Raw genomic sequence first — 12,604 nt, forward strand, 5'->3', positions numbered from 1 at the left:
TCTTTATTTGCATAAAGAGACCTCGTCATCACAAATGAGAGCAGAACGTAAATCCCAGGAAGTTACAGGCTAATACGCTTTATATAACTGTTAATGCTAATTTGATTTAATCCTGCAATTCTGTAAAAACAAAATAAAACCCAAAAAACAAATCCATACCACTGGAAAGATCATATCTTACAGCGTTTTTCCCATACAACTCTACATTTACCTCAATATATGCAGAAAATCCAAACAAGCCCCAGCTAAAACAAAATACCCCACAGTATTTCAAGCATGGATCATATGATTACAGAAATGTGACTGTTGCTGTTTTTCAGTTTTAAAGTAACTAGGTACTGATACACAGTACAGGAAAAAAAGCAAGTAATCCATTTTTTTGGGGGGAAAGATTTCACTGTACAGAAAGCAATACAAAAAAAAGTTACCCTACAAGAGCTCTTCTTCAGTTACACACTGACAGTTTATTTCTTCTGTTCCAGGCTGAATTGCAAGTACTGAAATGAAGAGTCTGAAGGCCATCATCATCTGAGGCTATAACCTATGTCCCAAGCCTGTCTCAGCTGAGACTACAGAAGGCAGGAATACAGCTAATCAAACCTTAGTTCCTTTATCAATAAAGCAGACAAGCTTTATACAATTCAAGGAAATCATAAAAGAAAGGTAGACAGTTCATGAAAGAAATATGGACACCCCAGGTTAGTAAAATGCAGAGCTTTGACTAGTGATTGTAAAGCATAAACACTGAGCATAAGCCTATGTCTTTTATAGAACAATTCAGCACAAATGTATAGGATGAAAGCATGCAAGTTTAGTCCATCAGTATTTTTCCTCCAAGAAGCTGCTGTTGCCTGAGCTATGACAGGATGAATAATGGAAACTACCATTTATATTTTCAGTACAAAAGTTTTCACAGGTTTAGTTTTCCTAAATCTTATTTCAGTCAAACATAAGAAGTCAGACAAATGATTTGTTTGTGTTATTGGAGGTGAAGATTTACAGTAGAGACAAAAGGTTTTTTTTGTTTTTTTTTTTTTTGTGGCACGTGGTGCTATACAGCATCACAACTACTGTTTTTCTTTCCCTCTGTCCTGCAGACACTGCTATCAGGAAGATACTGTTTAGGTGAGGGGAGGCAAATGTTGCTGAAAAGGTAGAACAATTACAACCTGAAGGCTCAGGAAACTTAGAGGATCATACACTGGTATTACCACAAATTAACTGAAGGAATCCAGCTGAAGAAATGGATATCAGAAATGCCTGTGCTAAACTGGAGTTACCAACATTACTGCCTGTGCTTCCTCAAAACTAAAGTGTTTATGAGAACAGAAACACTGATTTTTTTTGAGACACATTCTACACTGCGGAGGCTTTATTTGGAAATAAAGGCCATCAGTAGTTCCCATAAGTCAGGATTAGTTAGCAATTACCTACTTCCGTGACTTACCGAGATGCTTAGACACCTTGGCTAGTATAACCTTAAGACTACCTCCTCAAGTCTGTGGGTTTAGGGACTTAAGACTACTCCTCCTCAGGGTTTAGGGACATCAGATAATCAGTTGACGATATCCTTGCTCAAGTAGCAAACTAATAGACATGGCAATATGACCTACACTCCGGATCACCAACAGAAATATTACAGGTTAAAATCACTTTTTAGTTTCAGTGTGGGCTCATAATGAGATTAAAGACTTTATGCTTGATATTCACTGATGTGCATTTTTCACTTGATCTTGGAATAAACAATAAAATTTTTCGATCAAAGTTATACTTAATTTTGATTCCTTCTATCAATTTAGTAATGGCAGGATCTCCTGAGGAGCCTGCATCTTCATGTCAGCAAGATGTATTCTTGAGGCAAATAAATTCAAATAATCCTTGTATGCAAAGAAAAATGTTTAAAGTTGAACAACATACAATATATGTCCAAAAGACTATGCTACAGGGTTAGTTGGATAAATTGAAACTCAGATTTTAGAGGTGTTTTATGAACTCTGTCATGATTAAACCTATCTTTAAATAAATACCCTCCCCTATAACTATGTTTTAATTTCAGCAAGGTTCTGTATATCAACCATATATACATGTATTCTGAAGACCCAGCAGCAAATGAAAAATACAAAGCCTTCTGCATAGTTTAAGCTGAAGGGCTTCTGTTCTACTTGAAATAAAACATGCTCCTCCAAAAATATACTTTACAAGTGCCAGCTAAGCCACAAATCTTCCAAGCAAGAACTAAACAAACACCAAAGAACAGAAGCAAAACAAATATACTAACCTCCAGAATACAAATTTACTGCTTTCTCCACCACATAACTATCCTGAACAAGTCCAAAGCAAAGATATACACTAACAGTAATTGACAGAATTGGGCAAAAAATAAAATGCAGTAATTCATGCAAAAAGCTTACCATTTGGTGGGTCTCGTCTTTTTTCTGTTGAAAGAAGGAAAAGAACTATTTATTCATCGGTATCACCAGAAACTCATTCTAAATTTTATTTTTCTAGCGAAGCTTTGAATGACCTTGAACCTACTCTTAAGAACCTAAGAATATCTTTAAAGCCTACTTGTTACCCAACTAAAACAAAATTAAGCATTACAAAACTATAAAAAACATCTTAGAAATAAACACTAATTTGAAGTGAGCAAACTAAATCTGAACATAAGGAAGTGGCTGAGTTTCAGACGTTTTGAACACTTCACCAAATTTTGGAGTCAACAAGCAGCTTTCAAATGACTTTGTTCAGATACAACCTATCAACACAGGACTTCAAATAATGTTATACTTTTTGATTACTAGTGAATGAGACAGGTCCTTAATTTTAATTTGAAATACAATTAGCACTTCTAAGCAGTGATGTTCTCCCACAGACCCCAAAGCACTTCACAATTATTTTGGTTTTATATGCAAAGAATATAAGACAGAGGCAAGTCACTTTACCCAATGTTACTCACTGGATAACCGAAAAACAGGGAACAGAATTCAATCGCCTAAGTACTAATAACTGTTTCACTGAGCATGAAGAATTTTGTTTGACATGTTAGAATGTAGTTGCAAACATGTCACACCTAGGAGTCTCAGGCACTACTGTCAGCCTACAATGGTAAACTCTCCTTTAAAAGGAATTTCCCTCACTTACTACTCATCGCTATCTACCTCAGACATTTACCTACTGCAATCATCCTTCAAGACACATAGCTCACAGTTACATTTACACTATAGGCATACCTACACACACATTCTGAAAAGTTTTGGGTTTAGCAGTACCTATGTGGGCAAGCACAGTTTATCATCTCCCCCTGCCACACAACATGGCTCCATAAGAAAGACTGTATATGGTCCCTTTTAAATCTAGAGTATCTGGAATCTATCAGGGACCTAGTCCAAAACTGCCAACCCATTATATTTTTCAAGACACAAACACAGTCTTCCCCAAGGAAGGGAGCAGGCATCTGACTGTTTTGATCTGTACCCCCCCCCCAAAAAAAAATCCACCCCACAATTAAGTGTGCAAGGCAATTTGACCTGGTATACTGATCTTCAGGTGGGAGTAAAGAACGAATATGACCAAAAACCTCCGAGAATCATCTTTGGCTGAGCAAGCCTTCCAAGGACAAGCATTGTCTCTTAGCTCACAACAGAGCTTATTTAGCACAGAGACAGCAAGCCCCTGCAAGGAATCCTCAATAAAAGGTATCAGGTCTAGGGGACAAAAAGGGGCTTTTTTGCCCAATACTGTGCTCTCTCTCCCTAAGCATATACAGGGTAAGAAACTACTCATGCTGGACTGCCAAAAAGACTGCTCAACTTTTGGAGCATACTTACAGTCCTATCCAGGAAGGAACAACTCACAGAGACAGTAAAGGAGAGCGTAGGTTTGAGAGCAAGTCATCTGGCACAGGATGGGATGCTGGCAAAAGCACTAGGCATTCATAGGAAATGTTGAGTGACCTTGTGCTAAATCAAGGGAATCCATTACAATTTTCATTAGGAGAAAGAGAGTTCAAGAGATAAAGTAACAGAAAACAAAGTGAGACATTTTACACACTTTTCCCAGTATTTTTTGCTGGGTTTATATAAGAAGGTTAATCTGTGGCCAAAAGTCACTAGTTCTGTTCTTCTACAGTTGCCACTGCAGACCAGAAAAATATGATCTCCTGTTCTGAAGTGCAGAAGACCTGACTGGAGAGCAGCGTCAAGAGCAGGTACTCTATCAGAGAAATTTCTCTTTTTTTGAGGATGAAGATGCCTAATGATGCAAAAAGAGGCATCAATTGCACCAACTGCCCATGTCCGAGAAACACAACGATTCCTTCAGTAAGTATTCCTGGAAACAAGAGGGATCTCTGCTTAGACTTGAACCCATGCAAGCTGAACACTTCAGAGATATGCTTGTCTCCCAGGCAGACAAAACGAAAGCTGTAACCAAAGAGTCAGAAGATGTTCTCCATATGCAGCATCCACTGTATGAAGTTCCTGAAGTGCATTAGGAAGGTCATCAGGAGCTAAAGCTTGCATGGTAAGCAGAGAGCTTCTGAGAGGGCTAACAAAGCTCCCACTCCAGAACTACAAGCTGTCTATAAAATTAGTCAAGCACTCAAACCTTCTACCTCAAAGGCAGCTAAAAACAAGGCTAAAGACTTTGCTGCAAAATTATGGCTAAGTGCTCAGCACATGAAGAGGACAGTCCCTGTGTGTGAACACACATCAACATTCCTGATGCAAGTAAGAAAATAAAAGAATTCATGGTTCCTGTGTGCAGGTATACCCAAAGTGTGAATGTTCCAAACCGACAAGCACTAAGAGAAACATTGTGTTCAATGTTTCTTCAATCTGCTTACTAAGAGGAACTATTTGGGATCAGTTTTTAAGAATTAAGTATAAAGACCATTTAAGTAAGTCCAGAGAAATTAACTGATTATAGTAATTTCTTCCTAAGGTTAAGAAACTAATTTTGACTTTTTTTTTTTAATCAGAATTTAGCTAGACGAAAAGCAGACTGATATTAAAAATATGAAGACTTCACCTCAATCATTTTCTTTCTTCTTTCTCTCATTCTATTCTCTATTACACTCACCCCATAAACAAACTTTTGTACATTCAGTGTGGACCTGTACTTTCATCTCTGTGGAACTCCAGATGCGCTTACTCTAGAGCTGTCCACACATTGGAATACATTTCATGTACAGTGAAAAAGAGCAGACAGCTAGCCTCCTTTTGAGGCTGTTAGATGATATTTTGCATAGCGATACTAGTCTCAGCCTCAAGCCATAGCTTTCTGAGGAAGAATTGTTGTTCTTGCTGCCTCCCAATGACAACAGCTTTCCAAAAGACTCCTGGAAAAATCTCTTAGCAAGCCCTGAATGGCAAAAGATGCTGCTAAGTGATCACAGAGTACTCATTTCAGTAGAAAATATGTCAGGTGGCACCATGATGAAATGAAATATTTTGGAAGGCACAGGAGTGACAAAATCCCTTTAAATAGAAAGGACATCAAAAATACCAGGCTATACGACTTCTATTTTTGAGAAGTTAATTGCATTAAGAAGTATTATGCCACTTTGCAAATCAGGTTATGACTTGCAGAAGTGTAAAGCCTGTTATTTTAGAATCACAATTAGATACAATCCTGTCCATGCCATAAATACAGAACTCCATCTGGTGGCTTGTTCCAGGAAATCCTTGTTTTTTTTTTTTTTAATTCTTGCTTTGAAACTGAACATAAAAAAAAGTCTTTTTTTTAAGTTGTCTTCAATGTGTAGTTTAAAAAAAATAAAAATAAAAAATATTAGTAAGCTCATCCTACACATGATTTTGAGCACACAAACCAAGACATTTGCTCAAAGTGTAAGCAGGAAAACTTTTGTTGTCTTGAGAAGAAAAACTACATGCAGAATTTTGATCATCCTGTGAACAGGGGAGGGTTTTTTGACCGGAACCACTTTATTTTCGAACAGTTTATCATGGCCAACAACTTGGATACTTATTTCCTCCCAAGTCATGTCTGTGCACTGTAGCACAATATTTTAGACAGATAATAGTTAATAGAATGAAACTTCAAGAACAGGGGATGCAAGTTGATGCAAGTTTACTCTTACTCTACAAAACAGAAACATACATTAATAATGTCATTTCTTAGTATCCTCACTTCTTCTCAAGAAGTCATACTACCATATTCTAACTCTGCCCATAGGTAAACTTAAAGAAAGCAGTTAAGCTTCCGGACTGAATGCTCTGTGCTTGAGGCACCACACCTGAAGGAAATCTAAATGGCTACATAGATCATGTAGGTTACTGAGAACACTTGCAAGGATGGCATTGCAAGATCAGGGATTCCTCTTTACATTGGATTATACTGCATTCCTAGTGCAATTCAAGTCCAGAATGGACTACAGAAAAGCATCCTGTAGCTTGGACATAAGCCCGTGCTACTGCTTACAGCAAGCCTGAGAACATCCATGTGTGCCCAGCCCATGTTTAACATCAGCTTATTCTTCATGGTCACATGGCTGTCAGACAGGCAAGGTGCTAATGGGCTCCTCATAAAAGGACCCAGACAGGATCTGTAAGAAGCCCGAGCTCCCTTTAGAATAGTGACCATGCTTCTAAGGCATCCTGCAGCTGGCAAAATACATGTCATGCTTCAGACCGTCCTGCACTGCTAGGAACACTACAGACACACTATGTCTTCTGTTCTTGGCTTCTGACAAGATTACTGCTTGTGAATAAAAGACATTTCTCTACTAAACGCTGGACTAATGCCAATAATTCATTCACATGGACTACTGAACGTACCAGATGGTAAAATCTTCGTTACAACCCACTTGGGCTGAATTTAAACAGATTAGTTACAAACAGCCCAGAGCTAAAAGAGTGTTTAGTCAAATGTGAAAACAGCTTATGGGAAGATTTCTAGTTTTCCCACTGACAGCTTACCCTTTTTGCTTCTTCCTGGTCTATATTTTCAAACACCATAACCTTGGAGTCCAACTTGCACAGAAACTTACAGCAAAGAGCACCAAAGTTACTTCAGAAGAATTTTTTTTGCACAATAGAAAAATGAAACATGCTTTCATAATGCCATTACTTCTACATATAAATATGGCAGTAATGCCTTCAGGAGCTTTCAGACATAGAAGTAATTTCCTGCCTCCCCCCCAAAACATAAACAAGCCTGAACTTAAGATTAATTCGAATATTTACCAGATTTTCTTTGCCGTCGTCCAAGTAAATCTGTTACTGTTTTTCGGAATAGTTTAGCTTCTTCTTCATTAGCAAAATTAAGACCAACTTGACATGTCTGAAAAACATTAATATTCCCCCCCACCCATGACTAAGAAAACGCTTCAAAGGTTTTCTTAAATGTTTTCTTATACCTTTTGAAGGTATAACCAGGAAAAAAAAGAACAAAAAAACAAAAATAAGAAAAACACCACACTGTAAATTTGGCACCAGAGTCTTAAAACATATTCTAACCTAGGGATGCTCATCTACTAATCAAGTTTCTAAAGCTCATACTTTATCAAATTTGAGCAAAATCTTGTAGGCTGAAATCAAAGGGGAGAAAAAGGCAAAAATTTGTGTTTTAAGGATACATGAAACTTCACAAGCATCATCTGCAAGTGAAAATGTGTTAAATGTATTATCACTAAAGGGAGTTGAAAATAAGTGCATTTTATGCTTCTGTCTTATGGATTAAGTTTTCTAGTTGAGACACAAAAGTCTATTTATAAACAAAAATCTTCAAGGAATAATTAATATTGTACTTTTATAACTAATTTTACAGAATGAAGGTGAAGATCTCAATTATATTAGAAGAAGCTACTACGCAAATAAAAGACATTTAAAATAGATATTCAAAGATGTTGAGACTCACATCTCCAGCAAAGGTATGAAAATATCCTCTAGGACTATTATATACAAAGTTATTGTACAGCTCCTGCTCCCACAATAATTTCCCATCCTGAAAAGAAAAAAAAAAAAGGAAAAAAAAAAGATATTGAAAGATATTTTGAAAAGAAACTACTAAGTTTAACTTGTTTCACAACAGAACTTAAGAGTTTGAAGCTCCATGGTGTTAAGCATCTACCCTGCCATTCACCCAAAGACTGAGCTCAAAGTATACTGGAACATGTAGAGGCACCAGACTATTCCAGGTCACTGTCTTCTGTTCGAATTCCTGCATATTTTCAAAAAATACCTTTCAAATTCTACAAATCCGCAATCCTGATATTGGCAGCAGCAACTGTGACCAGTGATAATAGTGACAGCAATAATATAGTTATAATAGTAATAACAATAAAGGAGACTTGTACCAGTATGTTAACTATTTCCAGGTCAGCCCTCAAATAGTAACTTCAAAAAAACCAGAAATTTCACCTTTGTAAAGTTTTATATATTTCAATGGCATTGCAGTTCGGTACCCAAGGAACAAGTTTCTAACTCAAATTTAACAATCAAGTGGCCAAGTCACAAAGAATGCCAACAGGCAATCTTGAATGAATGACAGAAGTCAAGCCCTCAATGCTCATAGATAATGAGCTTTTTAGCTGTAGAGATAATAGGAAGCCTTCCAAAGTCTTAGTGAGAGTCACTAGGACTTATGCTTCTTGGTATTAGTTTATGAAAATGTGACATGCGCACTTCAGCTCTTACTTCCTATTCTGTTCTGAGTGAAATATTACAGTAGGATAGAGATCTTCAGTATGAACGTACACATCATGGAAAATCCTCTTGTTTGTCCTGCAATTTTCACATGTACCAACACACCAATCTTAAAGCTTCTTTTTCTCATCCCTACAAAGACAGCACCTAAATTGAAAACATCACACAATGTACAGGCACCTGCTAAAATTTTGACAACTATCCATACTGGTGACATTATACTAACTTCTACTAGTTTCACTAATCAGATTAGTAGAAAACTGCTTCTGTGAATTGTAAGAAAAATCATACCTGAACTTTATTTGTTCCATAAGAGCTGACATCTGTGAAATTATTGAATTTAGAATAGCCGAGAAAATTGCACAAATACCTATTAACAAGCATTGTAATTGCACTGCTCACAGCATGACATCTATTTACTTCAGAATTCTTGTATGAAGTTGTAGATGTAACAATTCATTCAATTCAAAACGGTGAATGAATACAGTTTAAAGAGTCTGAAAAGGAGGAAAAAAGAGCCAAAAAAAAGCTACTTACCTTGATGTCAAATATTCTGATAAAATATGACCTCTGTGGATTGTCCTTTACAAGGCAAGCTACACCACAGCACTTCTTTGACCACATGGCATTGCGATCTGCTGCATATATTTGAACGACTGCTGAAGACATTGTCTAAAAGGAAAAGTAGCTATTACTTTTAGGATTAAATTACAAGTCTGCATTTCACCTTTTAGCAAAGTATCTGTTAATTTTGTTCTTCATTTTGGGCAGCAACTCTGATGATTTCCCAGTTGGTAACACAGTCAAGATCAAACAGACTCCATATCACTTATATGCATTTTTTGCAAGATGATTTAGATGGCTTTAGACACCTGATAGGTCTTTGAGATCTTGGCCATTGGGGGGAAAAAAAAATAAAAATCCAACAACAAAACATCAAATAGACTTGCCTGTAACACGCAGACCAACAACTGTGGTGGTCACATAGAGAAGCCCTATTGTGCAGCTAAACTTCTTTCTGTTCGGTACTTCAAAATGGATAGAAATGAATTATTTAGGTTAGGACTGTAAATTAAACAGTGCCTGGAAGTGTTCCCAGTTATGGGAATGCAACTGTCTATATAGCTTAATTGTTAGAACGGTCTCTAGCATGATTTTAGTCTATGTCAACTAGCCACTTCCTAAAATTCCTGGGCATGGTTTGGGAATTCACATAAGCTAGGATCATTCCCAGCTGGCAGTATGAAACCATCCTGTTTTCAAATTAAGAAATTTTAGTGAGAGATGAAGATTATTCCACACCAGATGGCCTCAATGCCCAGAAATCTTCCTGAATATACTTTCTAGTATAGGCATAATTTATGCATAATAAATTATGGACATAATTATGGACTAGAGCATCTATCATATGAGAAAAGGCTGAGAGAGTTAGGATTGTTTAGCCTGGAGAAGAGAAGACAGAGGGGGGAATCTTATCAATGTGTATAAGTATCTGAAGGGGGTGTGAAAGATGGAGCCAGACTCTTCTCAGTGATGCCCAGTGACAGGACAAGAGGCACTGGGCACAAACTGAAACACAGTATGCATTGTATGAAGAGTTACCTCCTTTTGTTTAAAAATTTGCCACCTGCTAGTTTCAGTTAACTGTCCCTCCTAGCTCTTGTACTATGAGACACTGTTTATGGTTCCTTAGTTGCTTCTCTGTGATACATATGCTTTTACAGATATTCTGTTATGGTTGGTTCTTTTCCTCTTAACTTCCCTATTCTTTAGGGAGTGATGCTAGTTTTATTAAATTATTCCTGCACAAAAGTTATATTAACCTCGTCACTCATGAGGATCTTACCTAGTTCTACTACATCCTTCTTAGACTGGGGATAAGAAAGTTACAGCATAAGTCCAGTTTGTTAGCCGTTTGAATATATGGTCACAATAATAATGTCTTCTATTTTTGTCTGTATTTCTTTCCTTGTAAGTCAAAATGTTTTATTTGCCTCTTTGACTATGAAACATTAAGTTGATGTTTTCACAGATCTATTATAATTCCAAAACCTTTCTTGAAGGATCATACCTAATCTGAGTAATGGGCTCTGTATTAGGTTTTCCCCATCCCCTTTATCAACATCTTGCCAAAGAGACTGACTCACGTAGAATGAAAATGCGTCTTGTTGCATTATAAGATTATCTAAGTATCATCAGCACCCACATCACACTTATGTTTCAACAGGTTAACAATGATCAAAAGAATCACCATACAAGCTTTTTAGAATTTTCTTACCAACAAACTTCCATTTTTTCCTTAAAATAGAATCAAAATAATTAGCCAGACTGTCAGCTACTCCCTAAGGAAGTTTTATAACCTTTGTCCAAGAATTGTAATGTAGCTTCCACAAGTTAAGATATGGATTCTGCTCCTTTTTTGCAGCTACTTCTTCAGAAGTACTAGAATCGACTGCTAACCCTTCTGGTAACCTACATTCAAAAAAAGCTTTGCAGTTGCCTCTTCAAGCATTCTACATCCATACGGAAAGAAGTATGATTCTACATTTAACCTACAGAGTAATATGAATATTTTAATCATAACCGAACTTGTCAGATGAGGAAAGGGAATCCTGAATTAGCCACACCAAAGCAGTTAGCTGACAGATGTTGCAGGTATAAGAGATGCTATTCTTTCCTTATATTGCAACTGTAATGGGCAAAGACTTAAAATTTTGGCCACAACTGGCCAGATTTTGTTCAAAACTTCTGCTAACAGATGTCCCTTATTTCTGCAATTCCAGCTCATTCTTCAGCTGATAATCTTGCAGACACAAAACAACAAGGAGCACAGATGGAGCCATTCTACAGTTGTGACTAAGGCAGCATCACATCCAAATACAGTAACTGTCCCACTGTCCAAACACAAAATCTTTTCAACTCTTCAAAACAAGTCCAGTTCCACTCCCATTAACCACTCAAAATAATAGGTGGCCTAGGTAACACTTATATGCCTTAAATTTAAAGCACAGAAGACTATGGTTGATCAGTATCAAGAAGGATTTCCTTCTACACATTGCTTCCTATTGCACCTAGTAAAAAAGCACCAACTGAATTATTTGAGTAAACCAGTAACAGGTTCAACTCCATGACAACAGCCTTGAACCAGCACAGAATTCTTCACTCATTCCTATGAATTTTCCAGTCATGGAAACCACCTACCACTTGAGTAGAAGGAAGAACACTACACAAAAAGAGAGTATGCCCGCATTCTGCATAATCACGATAGATTTAATTAACACTTGGGTGCTCTTTGGCACGTAAAGCTTACTGGGAATGTTAAAGAACAATTTCACTGAATCTAAAGTAGGTGTTGTTTTGAGACTTACCAAGCCTAGAATTCAATTACATTTTAACTTATTAATTAGCATTATGCAAATTCCTAACATTCAGACTACAATGAAGTTTTCACATGTTAGAACATAATTATGAATTCCACTGCCATGCCCCTACTATTTTTACTAAAGGGACAACAAAGAAAAAAAACCCCAACATATATCTTTTGTGGGGGAGGAGGTGGATTAGGGAAAATCCAGCTCCTTTTACTCAGCTACTGTTCATTTTCACCATACATAGCAATGTTGTTACTCAGTTTCTGGAAGACAGGTGGCAAAAACATTTAGTTTCTAATCATTCACTGACTTCAGAAACTTTCAAACTTACTAGTAAAACTTGTAACTTGCAAAAACAGATGACCATAAACTTCATCCACTGCTATTCATTATGAATCCCAGCCAAACAAATTCAATTAAAATTTTTTCAACCTTAATTGCAGGGTCTGAGAACACTTAAGCCAGTGTCATAATTTAAACATTCAATTGCATTTTCTGAAGAAGCATTCAATTTGTCTGTTGTGAAGTCAGTTATTACATATAGCTCGTTTCTCACACATCATTCCT

General features: G+C 36.8%; 1 protein-coding gene across 2 annotated transcripts in view; it reads right to left on the minus strand.

Annotated features, from left to right (window-relative positions):
• Positions 1-12,604, minus strand: part of WASL (WASP like actin nucleation promoting factor) — a 52,793-nt gene that overhangs the window by 18,106 nt on the left and 22,083 nt on the right. For both annotated transcript variants that reach the window (XM_067315468.1, XM_067315475.1), the window contains exons 2-5: positions 9,204-9,338; positions 7,879-7,965; positions 7,206-7,302; positions 2,412-2,435 (exon numbers count right to left, since the gene is read on the minus strand). In XM_067315468.1, coding sequence (XP_067171569.1) covers positions 2,412-2,435; positions 7,206-7,302; positions 7,879-7,965; positions 9,204-9,338 — 343 coding nt within the window. The remainder of the gene's footprint in view (positions 1-2,411; positions 2,436-7,205; positions 7,303-7,878; positions 7,966-9,203; positions 9,339-12,604) is intronic.

The sequence above is a fragment of the Apteryx mantelli genome, chromosome 1 (genome assembly GCF_036417845.1).
Source record: "Apteryx mantelli isolate bAptMan1 chromosome 1, bAptMan1.hap1, whole genome shotgun sequence".
Classification (NCBI taxonomy): Eukaryota; Metazoa; Chordata; class Aves; order Apterygiformes; family Apterygidae; genus Apteryx; species Apteryx mantelli.